Raw genomic sequence first — 23348 nt, 5'->3', positions numbered from 1 at the left:
CACGGAGATCTTTGGTTTTTAATTCGCTTTTAGTCTTGTCGGTCAGGCCAGACTCTGCCTTTTGATTGGTCTTTCTATCTGCCCATCCCGGATCGGGGGCGGGATTTCCCCAGGAGACCCACACCTTGTTGCCACTGGCCGAACAGTGCGCCTGTCTGAAGCTCCGGGCCCAGGATTGGAGGCAGACGCAGACAGGTGGGCGTGGATTGGCTGGGGCAGCCGGTCAGTGTGAGGCGGGGGCGGGGCCTCGGTGGCTGGTTGCGCGTGTCCGCCGCTGGCTCCGCTCTATCCGGCTTTGCTAGGGGAGGTGAGTCCGGCCGCGGCGGCACCGGCGGCTGAGGAGGAGGCGGCGGCTGAGGAGAAAGCGGCCGGCAGCGACTGAGGAGAAAGCGGCCGCGGGGACGGGAAGCCGGGTGGGGGGGAGGGGGGGAGACGGAGCAGCCTTGAGCCCTGCGGGGGCCGTCGCGCGGGGGGACCCACCCGCTCTCCCCCCCAACCCTCCTCAGCAGAAGCAGCCGGCGGCGGGGGCAGGAGTCAGCCCGCTTCCGACTGCACCCCGCCCGCCTCCCGGGGCTCCTATTCTTTGGCCCCGGGACCCTAACCTCATCCCGGGGCGGTTCCCTCTGTCTGGGCGTCCGAGTGCTGCCCACCTCTCTTTCATTCCTCCCTGCACCTCCTTACCTTCACTTTGCCCCGGTTCTCTTTCTCCTCTCCGTCCTGCCCTGTCGCCTGCTCTGCTCACCCTATCCCTCCTGCCTCCTTCCCTGGCTCTTTTCTCTTCTGGAAAGTTTAGTACCCCCCTCCCATCAGGTCAGCCTGACTAGGAGTGGGGGGAGATGTAGGAAGGCCTGAGAGTTCGAGGGGGGGGAAAGCTGGTTTCCCTGGAAATTTCCCCCCATCTTTTGAATTTGGGGTGGTTGGAATTTTTTTAAATTGTATTTTTGAGGAGGTGGTAGGTGTTTAGAAAAGGATGTGGGAATGGAAGGGGTAGATGAGTCAACCCTCTTACAAGATTCCAAGGGTGGCGTGTTTCCTGATCCTTTTCGTGTGTGGAGTTCAGGGGGTCGGGAGGTTTGGCCTTTATTCCCACATTCAAAGTTGGAACCTCCCCCCAATTAAGGATGGAGTTTTAGTACCCACTTGTGGCAGGAAACCTGGGGGGAAGGGGTCCCTTTTTCCTTTTTCTTTTCTTTTTCTTTTTTTCCTTTCTTTTCTTTTTTGGGCAATCCACACCCTTCCACACACGCTCACCCCGAAACTAAACACCAAGATCCTCTAACTTGTTTGGATTGACTGATGAAGACCTAAAGCCAGTTTCCGCTCCATGTTTTTTGAGGTGGAGTGAGTGGTTGTTCTTCATTTTTAAATGGCCAAATGACAGCTTGACCCAGTTTGCTTTCCAATCAAAGGGCATTTTTTTGAATGTCTCTTTGTGGCGCAAGAGCCAACGCAAAAATGATGGCGGCTTACAATGGCGGCACATCTGCAGCAGCAGCAGGTCACCACCACCACCATCACCACCACCTTCCACACCTCCCTCCTCCTCACCTTCACCACCACCACCACCCTCAACACCATCTTCATCCGGGGTCGGCGGCTGCTGTACACCCTGTCCAGCAGCATACCTCTTCGGCAGCTGCGGCGGCCGCAGCAGCGGCCGCAGCTGCAGCCATGTTAAACCCTGGGCAACAACAGCCATATTTCCCATCACCGGCACCGGGTCAGGCTCCTGGACCAGCTGCAGCAGCCCCAGCTCAGGTACAGGCTGCCGCAGCTGCTACAGTTAAGGCGCACCACCATCAACACTCGCATCATCCACAACAGCAGCTGGATATTGAGCCGGATAGACCTATTGGATATGGAGCCTTTGGTGTTGTCTGGTGAGTATCCACAGAAAAACACGACTTCTCGCGGTTTCTTCTCACGTTGAGGTTGGGCGAGCCATCCGCCATGGCTTCCACCATGGTGACCAACCGCGGAGCGACTCAACTGTAGGAAGCCACCGCCACCGGTGAAGAGGCCCAACGTGTTGGCTGGCCGAGTTTGTGCTTTTGAGTCCTGGCGCATTTTGGTAGAACGCCCTCTGATGAGTAACACACGTTTGCCGTCTACCAGACTTTCTGTTTAGAACCTGAGCGAGCCACCGGATGTAGGACCAATAGATGAATGTGTGAAGCGTGTATCCCGACAGACCTTGGTCATCTCTTAGGTCTGATTTAGTCTGAATAGGTTGCCTGATTGCAGCGGCTGTCACCAATGACCCCACCTTTGATTCCTTAATCTTAGTCTCGTCATTGGGTTAGACTTTGCATAACTACTTTGATGTCCCTTTTTGTCTTTTCATTCTTTGATTTGTAATCTTGATCCTCAGAAGGAAGATAGAGTTCATACTTGAACCAGTTAAGCCCTTGCTTGAGTGGTTTATTTTAAACCCTAAAGCTGCAGTTGGGAAGTATGTAGCTTTAGCTTTTTTGATAAGAATGCATTAAATATAGCATCACACATGAGTACCACAAATGAGGTCAGTAGACTGTAGCTATGCCGTGGCCCACATTCAGTGTAATGTTTTAGTGTCATTTAGTGCCTCTTAAGTTGCTGTTATCCCTTGGTTGGTTGCCGTAGTAGGAAGTATACTTTTCAAACATAGGAAACTGCTCTACTTTTGCTAGTGCTAGGATGTTTGAAAAAGTCTAAGCGCTTCTTAGATGCAACATTTTGTCTATTTACTCTTCTTAGGAAGATTAGTAGTTTGTGATAAAATGAATTTATCGTTGTAGGCCCCGTTGCTGTCAAAACTAGAACAAACAATTTTTTTCTCAAGGATTAAGTATTCTGGTGTGGACAGATGAATTGATGTTTTCAGTGCGTTCAGAAATAGATAGTTGTTAATGTCTAGAAAAGCCCCCATCGCTACAGGAAAATGAACTCTTTGGAACTAGCCTGGTAAATGTCTCCTTTTGTCATTGTTTTTCACGCTATAATTGACGTGAGAATCATGTTTGCATTATATCTGGTCATCTTTATTTATAGTTCACATTTTATAATCTAGGCTACTAAGTGATCTGGTTTTTTTTAAACTAGTAGGGTCCAGTGTTTTCCCAGCTAGCTCTCCAAGGAGGTTGTTGCTGCAGTGCTCCCTTCTCCAAGGTGTATGCGATTCCTGGTGGGAAAGAGTGTAGCCAGTAATGGTGTCTCTTCAGTCGCTCTGCTCAGGGACCGGTCTGCTCCTGCCTTCTCTTTCGTATCCTGTCCCCACGGATTGCACCGTATCCTATCCCCAGGGATTGCACCGTGAACTTCCATTCCTTGCCTAACCCTTGAGGATTTCAGAGGTGTGGGACCTGGGGGGGGGGGGGGGGAGGGTGTGTGGACCGGGACAAGGTGGTTCCTTGCTTTAAATTTTGTCATTGGTTTCCTGGACTTTGTTTGGATTTTCTTAGACCTGGATGCTCTCTCTTATTTAAACGTTGTACATACAGTGTTAAGAACTAGAGATACTGAAAGGGAAGTGGATTGCAGCATTCTTGACTATATTTTAAAGACGGTTCTACATTTCTCTCAAATGGTGATGTGACTTGTAGAGTTTTCACTTCAAGTCAGGGCTAAAGGAAAAGATTTTTTTTTTAGGGGAGGAAGGTGAGGAGCTGGGAATGCTGAAACATCTTCCGTAGCAAACATTCTGGTAGAGGCTATTCTGAGTTACATATGTATGAAAAACTGAATGTTTTTGATTTGAGTCCATTCTAGATTCTGTCATTGATTGAACGCCTTCTGTCACCGACAGAGTTGGCTCCCCGTACTTGAAGAGTACCTCATTCTGTACACCATCTTCTATTATATACCGGTTGTTTTGTGTTTGCCCTGTCTCACTACGTTCGTAAGCCCCTCGAGGATACGGACTGTGCCTACCAGGGTACTTCTTTTCCTCCGCGGCACTTTGCACAGGGCCGTGGCATGTTCGTTGCTTGATTCCCCGGTCAGGTCCTTCTTTCTTTAACCAAGTTTGTGTGGTTAGCTGCATTGAGTGTTTCCAATCAGTTGTTACAAGTGAAGTACAATTCAGAATGAAAAAAAGGAAGAGTTCCAGGTGTGTGTTTTAGTATGCAAATACTTTTCTGTTTTCATATTTACATATCGATGACCTGTTGTCTGAATTGCTTATTATATTTGGAACATAACTGCCACGTGTATGACCTGGGTAAAGTTGTTAAAACTAGAGATTTGAATACCAGACCAGAGTGAGTCGCACTAGTATTCTGAAACCCAAGCTAAAGATATTAGTAAGATTTTTTACTTTTTAACTAACTAGACCAGAATTTTTTTTAATTCAAAAAATATCTAATGAACCTGAAACTGTTTTCTAAAATGATTAAAATGGGACATAAAAATATTTTCCCAGTGATACATCATTTGATTAAAACATCATAAGATTTATTAAAACATCATATGATTGGGCATCATAAGATTCACTTAGATTCAAATATATTAAAAAAATTTTTTTTAAATGTCTATTTATTTTTGAGAGGGAGGAGCAGAGAGAGAGGGAGACACAGAGTCTGAAGCAGGTTCCAGGCTCTGAGGTGTCATCACAGAGCCCGACTTGGGGCTCAAACTCACGAACCGCGAGATCATGACCTGAGCCAAAGTCGGACGCTTAACTGTGAGCCACCCAGGTGCCTCTCTAATATATTTAACGCATTTTGCAAGTGTTTTTCTTCTGGCATCCCACACAAAAGGACACTGTATCTGCTCTCATATCTTTTTCTGAACATGCACCCCAAATTACTGACTGATGTCTGAAAACATTGCATGTAATTTTGAACAATATTGTTTCTCCTGTATGTAGACAGCAAGATATTTGTGGAAGTGGTAGAGCATTTTACCAGTCAGATTTATAACTGAACAGTTTAGTCTACCAGCCTTGATTTATCTCTGAGCTGAATTTAACTAGTGGAATAACTTATCAGTATTGGACAGTTGTGTAAAAGTAGTGAATTACCTATTTGCTTGCTGGTAAAGATGGTGCTTTGACAGTTCAATTAAGGTTTCATTAACGACTGTCTGCTGTGTTTTATCTCAAAGTAAGGGTTCCAGTTTACGTGGTAATATGGTCATGGGGTAGCCTGAGATACATTCATTCTAATGATAGAATGTTGTTCATGGGTCATCAAAGCATCATATATAATTTGACCTTCTTTATCACATGTCAAGGCTCCAAATGTCCATTTGGACATTTTCATAATGCAAAACTGAAACACAGAATAACCCACAAACAGAAACCTCAGTCATTTGGTGAGGATAATGTTAATATCTATTTGTTGGTAGTTCACATTTGCCAGAGGAAAGTGAATATGCAGTGCTTAAAATTGTGACAACCTTGGGACAAAGTATTACAGCATAAAGCTTCAGGGGCTTATGAAGTGCGTGTTTTTGAGAGTTGGAGGAAGTTGACCACATGAGGGAAGTTTGAAGACTGCTAAACCCAGGCAGTTTGACATTGACAACCAGAAATATTGATTGAATTAATGGCACATAGTGCCACCTTGATAATGAGTCTGGGAAAAGCTTCTACGTAGAATATTAGTAGTGTTTTGGTTTTTAACTTATGTGATTAATTGAAAGATCAAATATCTTTGGGATTCATTTGGTCTGTTGCCTTTGTACTCCAAGTAAAGTTGGAGAAATTTGAATTTTATTATTCTAATTCTTTCAGCGGGTTACTTTTATGTAAGTCTTTCAAAACTTAAGCATCACTGTAGTGATACTTAGTTACTTACTAGCTGTGTCATCTTAAGTTGTTTCACCTCTCTATTCCTCATTATAAAATGAGGATAATAATAGCACCTCTCCAAGGAGGATCGGTAAAAATGTGGTAATCTTTGTAAATCAATGATTACACTGTCTAGCATACAGTAAGCACTCAATGAAGGCTGTTTTTATTGTAGTTATTGTTGGTAGAAAAAACTGTTGTGTTAATGTATGCAGAAGTGGCTTCGTATATGGCCAGGTTTATCAAGTGAAATCACAACGTGCAGACTATTTTTGGAGGCATGAGTTCAGATACCATAAAGTGTCCCCTTAGTTGTGCTATATGCTATATATGTGCTATTAATAATTTAAAACAAACACATTAAAATATATATAAAATACATGTTTGTGTGGACTTGGTAGGTGTTCTAGTCAGTTCATCTGCACTGTTTTAGAAAGTATTCTAGATTTACATTGTGGGAAGGAAATTAATTTTTTCTTCTCAGAATGTAACAAATGAAGGACATCTTATCGTCAAAGTTCAGCTTTAGTGGAAGCTCATTTTACTTGTGTTTGGATGAAAGAGTGTGAATTGCTAAAGAAGATCCTAGTGAGGTGGGGGAAATATGTGCGATTTAATGAAAAATTATTCAGCGTAAATCCTCATGCATGGCAGATACTGTCTAGCTTGCTCATCTTGTGAAAATTAGAGGTACCATTTTTTTTCTGATGTTTTCCGTGGTACTTTTTTACTCCTCAAACAGCCAACTTGAATTTAGAAAAATGGGGAATGCTTTGGGATATGTTTGGGGAAAATCCTGGAGTCATGTGCATCAGAAAGAGCATACTGAAGTGTATTCTGTTATTAACTGTGTTTTACAGGTTAAGAATTTGTAGTATTGAGAAGTTTTTCTAACAGCCAGGATTAACTGCCACAGCTGGATTCTTTGGGGTGGGGGGGGGGCGCTGCTTTGTGAAAAGAGCTTTGAAGAAGCAGTGCCTGCACCATAAAAAGGAAACGGTTGCTCTTCTAGACATAACAAAGCATCCGTGTGAAACTAGAAATGTGGAAATCTATATTGTTAATTTTAACTACAAACGAACTTACTTTTAGAAACTGCAGGTTCATGGTCATAAAGTAGAGAAAGCAAAGAGAGAATAAAAGTAATACAGTCTAATGATACTGAACTGGTTTCTTGGTGATACAAACTCCGTGGCATTGTAACATTGGAAGTCATTTTGTGGTTAGACTCCTGACAAGATTTTTCCAAATTATATTCAAAAACCAAAAATGAAACAAAACCACAACACAACAAAAGAACTCATTTGTTTTATTCACAACACAACAAAAGAAACTCGTTTTATTCTTGGGCAGAAATTTTATGTTACACCATTGATTATTAGCTTAGAAGGAAAGAAGATAAAGATATTTTATTAAGAAAAAAACATTTCAGAAAGAATTGCCTTTTCAAACTAGCTAAAACGGCAATATCCCTCAAACTCACATGCAACTTTTTTAGCCATCACTCAGTACCACTGGTGCATGTCCTGGAAAAGAAATGGGGGCAGATAAAGTTACTCTTCATATGCTTGCTAGAAGAAGAATATTTGCAAAATGTATTAACTGAATATATGTTTGAATCTAAGTTCTGGGGTTCCTGGAGCTTTACCCTCAAAGCATGGACAATTGTAGAAATGTTCCATGATAATATAAAAGGCTGTCCTCTAATGGAGTTCTGGAATATTTCATTATCTTCACAACTTGGAGTGTGAGAGTTTTCCCTGATTTCTGTATTGTAGAATTGAGTGACTATTCTTGGCGGTTTTTATTAGATTTGCTGATGTCCTACCAGTTCAAGAATCCATTGTTTACATAATGTATGTTTCTTTATTATGCCGATCTGATTTCTTTGATGGAAATTGTCAAAGCCAAAGAAACTTTTCCATTTGTCATCCAACCAAATGGAAAGAAGTCACTGGGTAGAAGCTCTTTCATTATAAAGTTGTTTTGGGGTTTTACTTAAAAAAAAAAAAAAGTTTATTTGTTTATTTTGAGAGAGAGCGAGAGAAAGAGAATCTGAAGTCAGGCTCCACGGTGTCATGGCAGAGCCCGACACAGGGCTTCATCCCACCAATCATGAGATTATGACCTGAGCTAAAATCAAGAGTCCGATGCCCAACCTACTGAGCCACCCAGTTGCCCCTGGGTTTTACTTTTGATTTGTGCATCCACAGTAGTCCAGTGAATTATTTGTTGATTGGGTCATCTAATGCAGATCAACAACGATTTCCTAACTAACACAGTTTGTCAGTTTGATCCAATTGTTGCTTAGGGGTAATACAGAGAGTGCCTGAGGCAACAGTTGTGATACTGTCAATAAGCATGTGACACATCATCATAGACTTAGTTGGTAGTTCTAAGGTACCTAGCCAGAAGACATTAGAAAAAATTTTAGCACTCTGGCATTATGAAAAGGAAACTAAGGAAACGATATTGAATTGCACTTTAACAGTTAATGACAATGGTGTGAGTAGAGGGAGTGTGTACAGTGATGTCTGTCATTGATTATGATTGGCAGTCTTTATCTAAACCTAGTTTCATATCGGTGTTTTGAATTAGTTTGACTAATTGAATTATATCTACTATCAGAAGGTTTTGACATTGTTGGAACTCACTAGTCAGTGTGTTTTTTATTGTCAACCTGCTGCAGTGGACCAGAACTATTGTAGGTAATAATGAGGATATTTAATTCTACAAACAATTTTGCAAACGGTCAAGCTTCTGCTGTTATCTGTCCTGTGCTTGTACTGGGATACAGAGATGTTTAAGTCATGATACTGCCCTGAAGGAGCTTACAGTTAAGTAAACAGTGTGCAAAATAATATATCCCTGCTTTCAGGGAGTCTTGATGGAGAGTTGAAACTAAATTTGAAATCATTAAATAAAAACATAAAGATGTATTATCACTTGTTCTCACAGTAATATTTATTGGTTATTGACTATTTTCCAGGCCCTGTGCTGGATGTTAGGGATTTAAAGAAGATTATGATCTAGTGGGGGAGAGAGACTTGTAAATGGATGATTATAATTCATTGCCATCAATGCAGCAATAGAGATATTCCCTGCATATTATGGGAACATAGAGGAGGGATTTCTCTGGAAGGCATGAATGCTTAAAACTCCACTGAGTTTTAAGAATAAGAGTCAGCTAATGATGAAGGGCGTTCTAGATAGTTGGGCTCATATGCAGGAGACCGTAGGGCTGGAGTTGCTGAAATATAAAGTGTAGTGGGGAGGTGGGAGGTGATAGGGTGGAGGGAGACAAACTAGAGCTAGACCCTAAAATTGGAGTGTTCTGCTGAAGAGATCCCACTGGTACTGGGAGAGGGGCAAAATCTTACTCTTTTTATGAGTAAAGCACATATATTAATATATAGCTTATCTATAGTATTAAAATTTCATGAGGAGTCTGGGGGAAAAAATGTCTGAAAAGGCTCCTTTGGGGCGGGTAATGAAATAAAGTTGAAACACTGGGAATGGCAACTGTGGAAAGTTTTTAAGAGAGAGACTTGTTCAGATATTTATATCTATGTATATAAAAGACTGGAGATAACTGAGGCCTGAGCCTTGGGGAATGTTCTCAGTTGTAGGTGGAAGAAATTATTGGAGGCAAAACTAAAGGGCAGTCAGATAGGAAAATGTGTTCATAGTGATTGACTACTTGTGCATGGCAGAAGATTGTTAGGAAGATGGGAGTGATCTTTGGTGCAGATAAAAAAGTCAAAGAAAATGAGGGTGGAGAAAAGGCTATTGAATTTAGCAGGTAGAACACACATTTGAGAATGTGTGTGTGATTTTTTTTTTTCTCTCTCATGTATACATGAAATGTATATATTTGATTCTAAAGAATGTCTTAAATATTAGCAGCACTTTGTTTTATCATTAATAAAATTCTCCCAAATCCCAAGTTTTTATTTCTAGTTTAGTAAACCATAGAACTTGATGTTTATCATGTTCAAGGTGCCATTTCCTCGGGAAGAATTTTTTTAATGAGAGGGTAACAGTACTCAACTAAACTTGTTAGGAGACAAGATTCTGGTCCTGCCTTGCTGCCAACAACCCTATGACCTTGATAAAGTTATTTAAATTTTCTGGGTCTTTGGTTCCTCATTTATAAAATCCTGTGTTTCCTAAGTTTCTCTAATACAATTGTGTCAATGTTTATAAAGCATCATGGCTTTGTTTTTGGGAAAGTCCAACCTGCTAGTGACCATATGACAACTTTTTTCAGGAGTACAGATGTTGGATAGCTTCTAAAATTGTTTAAAGGAAGAATGAGATAAATGTAACCCTATTCCCATGCGGTAACTTTCATGGAGTTTTCAAATTTAAAATTTCAGATTTTAAATGTGCAGCTGTTCAAGAGATTTATTTTCTTTCACTGACATTGGTAAGGATTGTACATATTTAGTTATGAAGAGCCTACCTATTTGCAAATGGGCAATCGATTCCTTCCTGAATGTAAATTTGATACTGTTTTTCTGGTAATACTTTACCTTTTAGTGTTTTAGATTTTCTTGCTTTCCTAAATATTTGGAGTGATTTTTAAAATTTTAAATAAAATCTAATATTAAATATTTTGTCTTTTTGTGTGTGTGTGAGTAATCAGGTAAAATGATTTGGGGGTCAGTGCTTACATTAGCAAGTTGGTTTACAATGTTTTGTTTTTAGGAATCTCTTTTTAAATTCTGAATTTGGCTAGGGAATTTACTAGTTTGCAGATTAACCTCCGACAAAATGAGCTGTGTCACAGCTTTAAGGCCCTAGCCGTCTAGGGCAATTTACAATGCCCAGAGATAGAGCAGGAGCGTGCCTTCCTAAAGCTCTTCCACAATAGGAAGGGAGCATTTTCAGAGCCCTCAACAAACCAGCAACACTATCCAGTAGATATATAATGCAAGCCACATATGTGATTTTAATGTTCTAGTGACCATATTAAAAAATGTGAAAAGAAACAGGTGAAATTAGTTTTAGTAATATATTTTTATTCCATGTATCCAAAGTATTGTAATTTCAACATGTTATTACTATAAAAATTATTAATTAGGTATTTTACATTCTTCCCCCCCCCCCCCCCCCCCCCGCCAAAGTGTACTGGCTACCTTATTGACCAGCACAGTTTTAGAGTCTCTTTGGCCTTTATTGTTGTATACTGATTTCTGAACCAATCGTCGTCTGTAGACATAGGATTACTTTTGGAGCAATCAGGTCCACTCTGGACCTGGAGATGGAGTCAGTTATAAATGGGAGTGATGAATTCCAGCAATGGATGCTGGGAAGGCAGTCATTAATTACCAAGAATGCATTCATCTAACTTATATCAGACTCAGAAGATCTGGACCAGGTGCGTTCATAGAACAAAGTGGAATAATGTTCTCCGTAGAGAAGTTGTCCTAACTGCCCTGAATTATTTGGAGTATTTTCCTTTTCTTTTCTGAACCCTTGTTTGCCTAAGGTAGCAGAAAGGTAAAATTGGTACCTGATCCTTGCCATGTTTGCTTTCCTTCCCGGTTAGATCAGATATCCCCCATTGATTTCTTTCCTCTCTCAGTGTTGTGGTTTTGTTATCTAGATAAAGTTCTCAAGTCTTGTTTTCAATTTAAATAGTATAAGGCTCAGTAGTGTCAGGCAGCAAACACCTAACAGGGGAATGGACAACACAGAAACTTTTTGTTTATCCTTTCCTTGACCTAAAATTCCTGCTCTGAGCTACAGAGAAAAGGTGAAGAGAGACATTTGAACAAATAGATAAAATTAGTCATTTGACCCAGATTGCAGCTATTTTTTTTTTCTGTCTGCATGGATAAAAACCATCCTCCAATTTACATAAGCAGGTGATTTTTCTTACATGCTAATTTTCTTAATGTACCATGGCAGAGAGCTGTAGATTTGCAAATTGTGTAAGTAAATTGAAGTAAACCAGGTGACTTTATTTCACTTTATTATCTTACCAGTACAGAAGTACCCAAAGGGTGCAATTATCGGGTGATTATCTCATTGCACATCTAAGTTAACAGGCAGCCTGGTGCAAAGTTTTTTTTTTCCCCCCTTTCTTCTCCACTTCCCTCTCATTTTAGTTGTTTAAAATAGGAAACTATTGATTTCTGTATTTACCTTGACAGGGCTAAAAATTTAATAATACAGATGTGGGGAAAATTGAACTTTATTCAGAGTAATCCAGAAGCCATAAAAATTGGCAAGTAATGTGGATACTGTGCAGAAAAAGGGACACATATATACTTGGTTTGGGTTTGAATCGCCTGAGAGAATTAGATGAGAACCTTCAACCATGTTTAATTGGTTGGCCTCTTCTGTTTTCCTTTTCCCAGGTTCTGCATGTTACAGTAATTGGGTTATTGGGAAGTTAACTGGGTGTGTATCAAAGCCAGTGTTCAAAATATTGATGTGTATTCTCTTAAAAATCAAAATACCTAATTACAAGTGTTTTAAAATAACATTTCAATATGTTAGAAATTTTAGAAAGGTACAACAGTTAGTTTTAGGGGCTCTTTTCCCAGAAGATTCCTGAGGACAAGTAATGTCAATCAATAAAGCACCTTCCTGGTATTAAAAGGGTATTTCCAAATAACAAATTCCAATATTAATCTTAGCAATTAATGCTTTTTAATTCCTCAGATGTGACAGTATTATTTACCTAGTGATATGTATGGAGATTAAATTATACTCCTTGTAGCTTTGAAGTAATGCTTTTGAAATGAATCATAATTTTAAGCTAGCAAATTAAAAGTTTGGCCAGTCTTTTTATCCCAGTGCTTCCATATTCTTCCTTTTCGGTTTAAAGTAGTCCAGAAGAACTTTGAGAACAAAAGCAGTTAAAGAATGACCAGAGGAGGACAGGATTTAAGTACAAAGGGACTGTATGGGTTGGTAGTTAAGAGCCAGTGCTATGATTACAGTCTGGATTTAAATCTTGACTCTGCCCTCTTCCTAGCTGTGGGCTAATTATTTAACCTCTGAGTGCCTCTTGGTCGTAGTGTGTAAAATGGGGATAGTAATAGTATATGTATTTTATAGGGGTTCTATAGATTAAGTGAATCAAGGTATATGTAATCATAGAACTGTGCTTGGCCCTATGTAAATATTGACTATCATTATTATTATTATTATTACCAGTTTGAGTGAAAAAATAGAGCCCCTTCTGAAAGCTTATTAATTTAGGGCAAATAACTAACAGCTTTTGTCGGGCTGTTGATAGGTCTTAGGTGTGTGATTACTGCAGAAATTTTTTTTTTTTTCTGATTAGCTCCAACAGTTTTTGAAAAATTCATTCAAGTTGTAGAATGCCTTCCAAATGTAAAATTTCCTTTAGCCCATAAAAGGAAGGTTTTTCCTTTCTCTTTTTCCCCCCTTTCTCTTTAACTTCCTCTTCCCACCCCATTATCAAAGTAATATGTTTATTATAGGAAACTTGAAAAATAACCTACAACTCAGATAGCCACTGACAGCATTTGGTGTATTTTTTCCCCCAATTATTTACCTGGAATGCGTGTGTTTGTAATATTATGAGTTGGAATCATGACTGCATTGGGTATTTACAATTTTGTATCCTGTTTGTGTCACTAACATTACAAAGATTTTGGCCTTATGGGGCGGGGGGGAGGGGGTAGGACTAATTTTTTCATTCTCACAATCCTAGAGCTCTATCTTGAAAGGAACTAGACAGTTGGAGGATACTTTAGAATGCATCTAGAGTAACTGCTTCATTTTATAAACGGGAAAATTGAGACCCAGGGAAGCTAAGAGATTTGTCCAAGGTCACACAGCTAGTTAGAGGCTGAGCCAGAACCTTTGCTCTTTTGCTGCTTTACCAGTAACACCTGTTCACCTTAATGCCCAGTGAAACTGGAGGAAGTGTTCTTATAAAAGCAAAACAAAACAAATAAAAAACAAAAACTCTGTGAATGAAACCAAGAACAGTGCTTCTGAAAAAAAAAAATAGAGTACTCCATTGGTCGCTTTTTGTGTGCCAGTGACTCTAAGGTTTCTGGTGAAAGTTTAATGTCATGAGCCACAAGCCTTTTGGTGGAAAACAACTCGATCTTTTCATGATGGATGTAATTATGTTGTATATTTGCCTTGAGACTATCATGTCCCCCTCTTTTATTTTTTGAAAAATTTTAAACCTCGGGGAATTGGAAAGAATTGTATAATGATATATACCCATAAACCGTTCTTCTAGATTGACATTTTGTGACTTTTGCTTTATCCAGTTGGAGGCTATTTCTACAGAATTTGCTGAGATTGGGTTTTGATTAAATTTAGACTTACAGTGTTAAGAAATTTATGGTCACTGCATCAAGTTGCTTGCTGCTCCATGTATTAAGTTTTGTAAGCTCTCCCAACTAGAGAAGGAACTGGAGGTTTTCAAGCTTGTGACTTTTGGAATGCTATTTATTCTCCTAATGCTTAAAAGGAAATTCAGTGTGAATCAAATGTGTAGCTGAAACATATACCAGTCAGAACTAGGCTTCAGGCAGGATAGAAATATTCCATTCCGCAAAGTTTTTCTTTTTTTGTGATATTTATCTCAGTTTGGGAGTAAAGGGACATTTTCACAATAACCTAATTTCTGGTTTCACAATTTTGTGACAGAGGACGTGATTGAGGATATTACATTGTTGAAGCTAAAATTTAAGTTGCTGTAGTTTTTTTTTTTCCTAAGTAAATTACCCTGATGGTCACATGAGCTGATGATGCTGTGATTTGTGTCACCCAATTCACTGCTCTGTATTTTTCAGTACCAAATAATTCCTTTGTTAAACTCATTTTCAGTAAATGAGCCATTGTTTCCCAAAGGGTAATGATTATTTCTATATATAGCACAAATCCCTAAGAAATAGATTTTAAAGTCTAAGATATTAGTGATTGGAAATGGTTAAAATCCTTGCTCTGTGTATATCAAGGCACAACTGTGTCTATGAATAGGGCAGCTGCTGTGTTTGCTCCCTCGGCTACAATATAAGATATTATGCTTACTAGAAACCAAGTGACAAGTCTTTAAAAGTGAAGTCTTTCGGTTTATGTGCAAAAAGGGGTTATTTTATTGAGTCTACCCAGTATTACATAGTTTCATAACGTAAACACCTAGAATGAAGTAGCTGGAGTTTAAATCTAAATGGCTTGTGACAGGTAAGGAAATATATAGGCAGCAGATATTGGTTTACTTGATACAGTTGATGTCAGTATCTGTAAATAAGTCATTGACTTCTTAAAGTACCTCAGCAGTAAAGACATTTAAAATAGGGACACTGTAATGTTTAACTGGTGTAGATGCTGAAGATCTGGTTATCAGCATGTATCAGCTTCTCTCTGTAGGTGGAAAAACTTTAAATAACTAGTTTTTAGCCCTTGATTTTTTTTTTTCCTCTTAAAGTAGATGCTTGTTTCTTAGAAGACAAATCAAAATCATCTGTTTCTGTCTCTCTTCCCCTCTCGATGCTAATAAAAGCAAATGCTTATAAGCACTCTCTGACACATTTTCTACCCACTGATACACTGAAAATAATGAGTTTCGAAGGCTGGGGCCATGTCTCATTTGTATCTGCAGAGCGGAATATGGTCATGGGTGGGTACTTAGTGTTCTTTGTTACATTGAAAGTTGCTAATGCTAAGTTTGATGGGATGGTGACTGTCACAAAGAAGAGTATCACTGACCCTTTTGCCATTATGTAGAGCCCTACTTCCTCATGCAACACAGGAATTTTGATGAGGGAACACTTAGAGTGGCATTCAGACTACCCCTTGATGGTGATTTTGTTTTTTGTGGTGTTTGGATTTCTTTTTTTAAGAGTAAAGAGCCCTAATCTAAAAATAATATACGGTAACCAACTATCCCTCAAATAGTCCTTGTTTTGCTGCTGCTTTCTATAATCTACTTTTAAGTTAAGAATGCTTTTGAATTGTTTAGGTAAAATACATTCTCAGTACAGAACTGTGACCTCATGTTAGAAAAATAGAAACTATGTCTAAAGTCTCATCTCTTACATCAAAATACCAAAGCCCTCTGCTGATGCTGGGAAAAAAAAAAATGCATGCAGAAAAAAAAAATACAGGCAATTCTAAGCTCTACATTCTGTTCTATAAACTTATGAATAAATGACAGATTAGTATGTACGAGCCATCCTTTTTAAAATTAGTGAGAGCCTGGGGCGCCTGGGTGGCGCAGTCGGTTAAGCATATGACTTCAGCCAGGTCACGATCTCGCGGTCCGTGGGTTCGAGCCCCGCGTCGGGCTCTGGGCTGATGGCTCAGAGCCTGGAGCCTGTTTCCGATTCTGTGTCTCCCTCTCTCTCTGCCCCTCCCCGTTCATGCTCTGTCTCTCTCTGTCCCCCCCCCCAAAAAAAAAAACCACGTTGAAAAAAATAAAATAAAATTAGTGAGAGGGGTGCCTGCATGGTTAAGTTGGTTAAATGGCCCACTCTAGATTTCAGCACAGGTCCTGATTTCATGGTTGTGTGATAAGACCCCAGTTGGGCTCTGGGCTGTGCCGTGAAGCCTGCTTGAGATTCTCTCTCCCTCTGTGCCCTTCTTCCACGTGCGTGGGTGCGTGTTCTCTCTCTCTCTCTCTCTCTCTCAAAATAAACTTAAAAAAATAAAATTAGTGAGAAAGAATGGCTTATTTCAGTGGTGTGCTGGTATATGTTTCACAGGGTCTCTGGAAAATAAAATGGCCCTGGTTTGTAAGGGCTGCCCAGTTCCTGTGGTGTAAATACTCCTATAATGGCCAGTTTCAAGCAACCAATGTGAAGTCATCAACGCTTGAATTGGAAAAAGAAATATAGTAGCACACCATTATGAAGTATTTTTACCCTACAGATAAAGTAGATGTTAATCTTACAAGCATAAGTCATTTAAAATAATTAGGAAGCAATGATTTCTGAGTATTTGTTACCTTTCTTTTAGTAATGATTTATTTCATTCTAAGTTTGTATAATTTAACTTTTAATAATGCCTGTGTTTCACAGTCAACTTGCAGAATGCCAGAAAATGTAATAATCTCTCAGGAGCCAGTATGAACCAGCTCTAGCACACCACTGGTTTATTAAATCTTTGTTGGGATGTTTAACTAGTGGTGGGGAGGGATGAAGTTGGGTCTGTATTCATCATGTACAAAAAGTCCCAAGTGGATTAAAGGTTTAAATGTAAAAAAAAAGAAAGCCAAAAAAAAAAATATATGGATAACTATTTTTATCATCTTGGAGGGAAAGACTTATTACTTTGATGTCAAAGCAAGAAAAATATCAGATTCGTTTGTGTAGATATTTAAGATGTGTGTTTGGTAAAATACAACATAAAAAAGCCTAAAAGAAAAAAATACACAAGCCAGGGGAGAAATGGAGAAATATGGGCAACATGTATGAAAGACAAAAGTTAGTATCTTTAAAAAAAATTTTTTTTAAATGTTTATTTATTTTGAGAGAGAGAGAGAGAGCACAAGCAGGGGAGGGACAGAGAGAAGGAGAAACAGAATCTGAAGCAGGGTCCAGGCTCTGAGCTGTCAGCACAGAGCCCGACGCGGGGCTTGAACCCATGAACCGTGAGATCATGACCTGAGCCGAAGTCGGACGCTCAATTGACTGAGCCACCCAGGTGCCCCTAAAAGTTAGTATCTTTAATACTTAAACAGCTCTTAAAATCTTGGGGCACCTGGGTGGCCCAGTCGGTTAAGTGTCCAACTTCGGCTCAGGTCATGATCTTACGGTTCATGGGTTCTAGCCCCGCGTCAGACTCTGCTGACAGCTCAGAGCCTGGAGCCTGCTTCGGACTCTCTCTCCCTCTCTCTCTGCCCCTCCCCCACTCATGCTCTGTCTCTGTCTCTCTCTCAAAATGAACATTAAAAAAAAAAAAGATCTTTTAAAATCAACAAGAAGTAAGGGTGAATACCCTAACTGAAAATGGGCAAAAGCTAGAGAATGGGCTATTTGCAGAAGAAATAAAATTTGTTTAAAAATATTTTTAAAAGACTCTCACTTTCATTAATAAAGAAATGCAGAAATAGGATATCACTCTTAACTTGTTAGATTGACATTTTAAAGTAAGTGATAACTCCTCCAGTTATTGCAGATGTAGTGAAGTAAACACTCTGAAACTTTTTTTTTTAATTTTTATTTTTTGAGAGAGAGAAGACGTGTGTGCATGAGCAAGCAGGAGAGGGATAGAGGGAGAGACTCCTAAGTAGACCCTATGCTCAGAGCAGAGCTCGACTGAGCCCTGATGTGGGGGCAAAACTTTTGATGATAGTGTAGATGGCTAGAGACTTCCTGGGAGAGGAGTTTCTCAAAATTGATGCACACACCCTTTGTGTGAGACATCATTGAGCTTATAGATGCAAAGATATATTTATAAGGAAAGCGACCTAAATGTCTGTGAATAGTAGACTAGTTATCTTTGAAAGATACTCACAATTTATTAAGTGAAAATCAGTGTCAAAGATTGTCACCTTAAAACAAAGAATTACTCATATGTTCCAGGAACGTCTGGAAGGATATCTAGCACAATGATTATTTTAGTGAGGTAAGAGTGTAGCCGATTTTTACTTTGGATTTTATAATAACTTCTACTTGAAAGAAAACCTGAGTTCCTTATAAAGAATAACCCTAACAAGGTACACCATAGTGTCCCTCTTTTTTAGAGGAGGAAGCTACAGCTCAGAGAGATCTAAGTGACTTGCCTAAGGCTTCAGAGCTAATTAAGAGATACGTAAAAGATATGTGATGAAGGTTATAATAAAGTATCCACAATGCAGCCTAAGGAATAGAACATAAAACCAACACTGTTGAAGCTGCCCTTAAACACCTCCCCATTCCATCTCTGTGCCTTATCTGCCCTGCCAAGAAGAAACAACTATCCTGGGGCGCCTGGGTGGCGCAGTCGGTTAAGCGTCCGACTTCAGCCAGGTCACGATCTCGCGGTCCGTGAGTTCGAGCCCCGCGTCAGGCTCTGGGCTGATAGCTCGGAGCCTGGAGCCTGTTTCCGATTCTGTGTCTCCCTCTCTCTCTGCCCCTCCCCTGTTCATGCTCTGTCTCTCTCTGTCCCAAAAATAAATAAAAAAACGTTGAAAAAAAAAATTTAAAAAAAAAGAAGAAACAACTATCCTAAATTTTATTTATTATTACCTGCTTTAAAAAAAAATGGCTTTCTTGATAACTATAGGTCACATATAATTCACACATTTAAAGTGTCTAATTTAATGGTTTTAATATATTCATAGAGTACATTTTTATTTTAATTTTAAAACATTTTCATTACCATCAAAAGAAGCATCATACCCATTAGCAACTCACTCTCTATTCCCTGTGCCCCTGGCAACCATTCATCTTTTCTGTTTCTGTAGATTTGCCTATCGTGGACATTTCATATAAATAGAATCATTCAATATATGTGGTCTTTTGCGATGGATTTCTTTCATCTAGCATGTTTTCAAGGTTCATCCTTTTTTATGCCTGATAATATTTCATTGTATGGATATACCACATTTTTCTTATCCAGTTAGATATTAGAATTGTCTCTGCTTTTTTGGCTATTGCTTATGAACACTGTTCATGGTTCACTGTTTATGAACACTCATGTACAAGTTTTATGTGAACTCACGTTTTCATTTCTCTTGGGGGAATATACCTGGGAGTGGAATTGCTGGGTCACCTAGCATCTGGTAACTGTGTTTAACTTTTTGAGAAACCATTGAACTGTGTTCCACAGTGGCTGAACAATTTTACATTCCCACCAGCAATGGAAGAGGGTTCCAGTTTCTCCACATCCCTGTCACATCCCTGTCACATCCCTGTCAATGCTTATTATCAGTCTTCTTTTTTTTTTTAATTTTTAAATTTTTTAAATTATTTTTTTAGAGAGAGCAAGAGCACGCAAGTGGGGAGAGGGGCAGAGGGAGAGAGAACCTTAAGTAGGCTTCACGCTCAGTGCCGAGCCCATTTCGGGGCTCGATCCCACAACCCTGGGATTGTGACTTTAGCCGAAGTCAAGAGTTGGACACCTAACCAACTGAGTTATCCAGGCACCTCCTGTCTTCTTGATTATAGGCATCTTAGTGTGAAGTGGTACCTCATTGTGGTTTTGATTTGTACTTCCCAGTAATATGATGTTGAGCATCTTTTCATGCGCTTGTTGGCTAATTGTATGTCGTCTTTGGAGAAATATCTATTCAAGTCCTTTGCACATTTTTAAGTTGGGTTGTCTTCTTGTTGTTAAGTTCTTTTTTTGTATTCTAAAATTTTTTTTCAACATTTATTTATTTTGGGGAGACAGAGTGTGAGCGGGGGAGGGGTAAAGAGAGAGGGAGACACAGAATCCAAAGCAGGCTCCAGGCTCTGAGCTCTCAGCACACAGCTCAGATGTGGGGCTCGAACCCATGAACCGTGAGATCATGACCTGAGCTGAAGTCGGATGCTTAACTAACTGAGCCACCCAGGAGCCCAAGTTCTTTTAGTATTCTAGATGCCAGTCCCTTATTAGATATATGATTTACAGATATCTTCCTCCATTCTGTGGTTTGTCTTTTCAGTTACTTGATGGTGTCCTTTAAAGCATAAAAATTATGGGGGTGCCTGGGTGGCTCAGTCAGTTAGAGGTCTGACTGTTTTGATTTCGGTTCAGGTCATATGATCTCACAATTGTGAGATCGAGCCCCACATTGGGCTCCACATGAAGTATGGAGCCTGCTTGGGTTCTCTCTCTCCCTCTCTCTCTGCCCCTCCCCTGCTTGTGTGTGCGCTCCCTCTCAAAGTAAACATTAAAAAATAAACATAAAGATTTTTAATTTTGATGAAGTCCAGTTTGTCTATTTTCTGTTGCTTGTACTTTCCCCTGAAAGTGGAAGGTATCATATCTGAGAACGTTTTACCTAACTCAGAATCATGAAGATCTACACCTGTATTTTCTTCTAAGAATTTTGTAGTTTTAGCTCTTATATTTAGGTTTGTGATCCCTTTTGAGTTAATTTTTGTATAATGTGAGGTAGGAGTACAGCTTCATTTTTTTTGCATGTGGCTATCCAGTTGTCCCATCACTATTTGCTGGAAAGATTATTATTATTTCCCAATTGAATGGGAATGTTGAAAATCATTTGATCATCAGTGTAAGAGTTCATTTCTGGATTCTCAGTATTATTCCATTGACCTATAAATCTCTCCGTATGCCAGTACCACAATGTTGATTACTATAATATTGTAATAAGTTGCAAAATAGGGAAATGTGAGTCTTCCAACTTTGTTCTTTTTTAAGAGTGTTTTGGTTATTCTGGGTCCCTTGAATTTTCATATGAACTTTAGGATTAGCTTATCAATATCTCTATTAAAAAGCCAGATGGGATTTTGATAGGGAATTGCATTGAATCTGTAAATCAGTTTGGGGAGAATTGCCATCTTAACAATATTAAATCTTCCAATCCATGAACATGGGATGTCTTCCCATTTATTTAGATCTTTAATTTCTTTCAACAATTTTGTAGTTTTCAGAGTATGTTTTGCACATCTTGTTAAATTTATTCTTAAGTATCTTATTGTTTTTAACAGTATTGTAAGTGGAATTATTTTCTTAATTATTTTTGGATTGCTCACTGCATCTATGTATAGTTGATTTTTGTATATTGAACTTGCCCTGCATCCTGGCTGAGCTTGTTTTATTATCTTATTTTTGTTTTTATTTTAAATAGGCTTGATTTTTTTAGAACAGTTTTAGGTTCACAGTAAAATTGAATAAAAAGTACAGAGTTCCCATAACAGTGATCCTGCATATACATAGTCTCCCTCATTATGACTATCCTGAACCAGAGTGATATATTTGTTCCAGTCAGTGAACCCACACCGATACATTATTATCGCCCAAAGTGTGTAGTTTACATTAGGGTTTACTCTTGGTGTTCTGCATTCTGTGGGTTTTGACAAATGTATAATAATGACATTGTATTCTACAGAATAATTTTGCTGTTCTATAAATTCTCTGTGCTTTACTTGTTCAGTTATCCCTCTCCCCTAACCTCTGGCAACCACTCATCTTTTTACTGCCTCCATAGTTTTCCCTTTTGATATCATGTAGTTGAAATCATATTGTATATAGCCTTTTCAGATTGGCTTCTTTTACTTGGTAATATGCATTTAAGTTTCCTCCACATCTATTTATGGCTTTATTGCTCATTTCTTTTTAATGTTGAATAATATTCCATTGTCTGGATACACCACAGTTTATCTATTCACCTACTTGAAGGATGTCTTGGTTGCTTCCAAAGTTTGGCAATTATAATTAAAGCTGCTGTAAACATTTATGTGCAGGTTTTGTGTGGATATAAGTTTTCAGCTCTTTTGGGTAAATACCAAAGGGCATGATTGCTGGATTGTATGGTAAGAGTATGTTGAGTTTTGTAAGAAATTGTCAATCTTTCTTCCAAAGTGGCTGGATCATTTTGCATTCTTACCAGCAATGAATGAGAGTTCCTGTTGTTTCATGTCCTTGTCAGCAGTTGATACTGTTGGTGTTCTGGACTTTGGCCATTCTGAGCAGTATATGGTGGTATCTTGTAGTTGCATTTCCCTGATGACATGGAGCATCTTTTCATATGCTCATTTGCTATCTGTATATCTTCTTTGGTGAGGTGTCTGTTATGGTCTTTGACGCATGTTTTAATTGGGTTGTTTTTATTTTCATATTATTGAGTTTTAAGGGTTGTTTGTAGGGGCACCTGGGTGGCTCATTCGGTTAAGCATCTGACTTTGGCTCGGGTCGTGATCTCACAGTTCATGGGTTGGGGTCCTGCATCAGGCTCTGTGCTGACAACCTGGAACTTACTTTGGATTCTGTGTCTCCCTCTCTCTCTGCCTCTTCCTCACTCGTGCTCTGTCTCTCTCTCGAAAATAACTAAACATTAAAAAAAAAAATTAGAAAAAAAACAGTTGTTTGTATATTTTAGATAACAGTACTTTATTAGATAGGTTTTTTGCAAATATTTTTTCCTCCTTTGTGATTTGTCATATCATTATCTTGATACTTTATTTTTAAAAGAGTCTTATTGAGGTATAATTTGCATTCTATAAAGTTCTCCCATTTAAAGTATATAGTTCGTTGAGTTTTAGTAAATGTATACAATTATGTGCCTGTCACCATCATCCAGTTTTAGAACAGTTCTATCACCCCCCAAATTCCCTCAACAATACATTGTTTAGTTTTGCTTATTTGGGTACTTTATACAAATGGTAAGCAGGCTTTAGAGTATCTGGAGCTCCTTAAAAAAAAAAAAAGTATAAATAGAGAATACAGTAACTTTAAACCTTCAGTCTTTTTTCTAATTAACCAATATGATAAAGAATTGAGATGAATTTTTCTTCATCAACGTTTTAAGGAATCTTTGAGAGAACAGATGAATCAGGGTTTATACAGAATCTGTATACTTTAGAGCATGGTTGCCCCATTTATTCAAGCTCCTCAAGGTGGAGGAAGTGCCAAACTAAGTTAAATATAAAAATGGTTCTTTGAGGCATACGTTTAAATTTCTCTGTATCTGACTTTTTAT

At 39.0% G+C, this 23348-nt stretch overlaps 1 protein-coding gene across 2 annotated transcripts in view; it reads left to right on the top strand.

The window, feature by feature from the left end:
* The first annotated feature begins 540 nt into the window (after positions 1-540).
* NLK (nemo like kinase) overlaps positions 541-23348 on the top strand; it is a 165233-nt gene continuing 142425 nt past the window's right edge. For both annotated transcript variants that reach the window (XR_003964596.1, XM_030295237.1), the window contains exon 1: positions 541-1880. Coding sequence is in view for 1 of the 2 variants with exons in the window: in XM_030295237.1 (XP_030151097.1) it covers positions 1423-1880 (458 nt within the window). In the remaining variant the exon portion in view is untranslated. The remainder of the gene's footprint in view (positions 1881-23348) is intronic.

The sequence above is a fragment of the Lynx canadensis genome, chromosome E1 (genome assembly GCF_007474595.2).
Source record: "Lynx canadensis isolate LIC74 chromosome E1, mLynCan4.pri.v2, whole genome shotgun sequence".
Classification (NCBI taxonomy): domain Eukaryota; kingdom Metazoa; phylum Chordata; class Mammalia; order Carnivora; family Felidae; genus Lynx; species Lynx canadensis.
The sequence above is the reverse complement of the archived record's forward strand: the minus strand, read 5'-3'. Positions and strand labels throughout refer to the sequence as shown.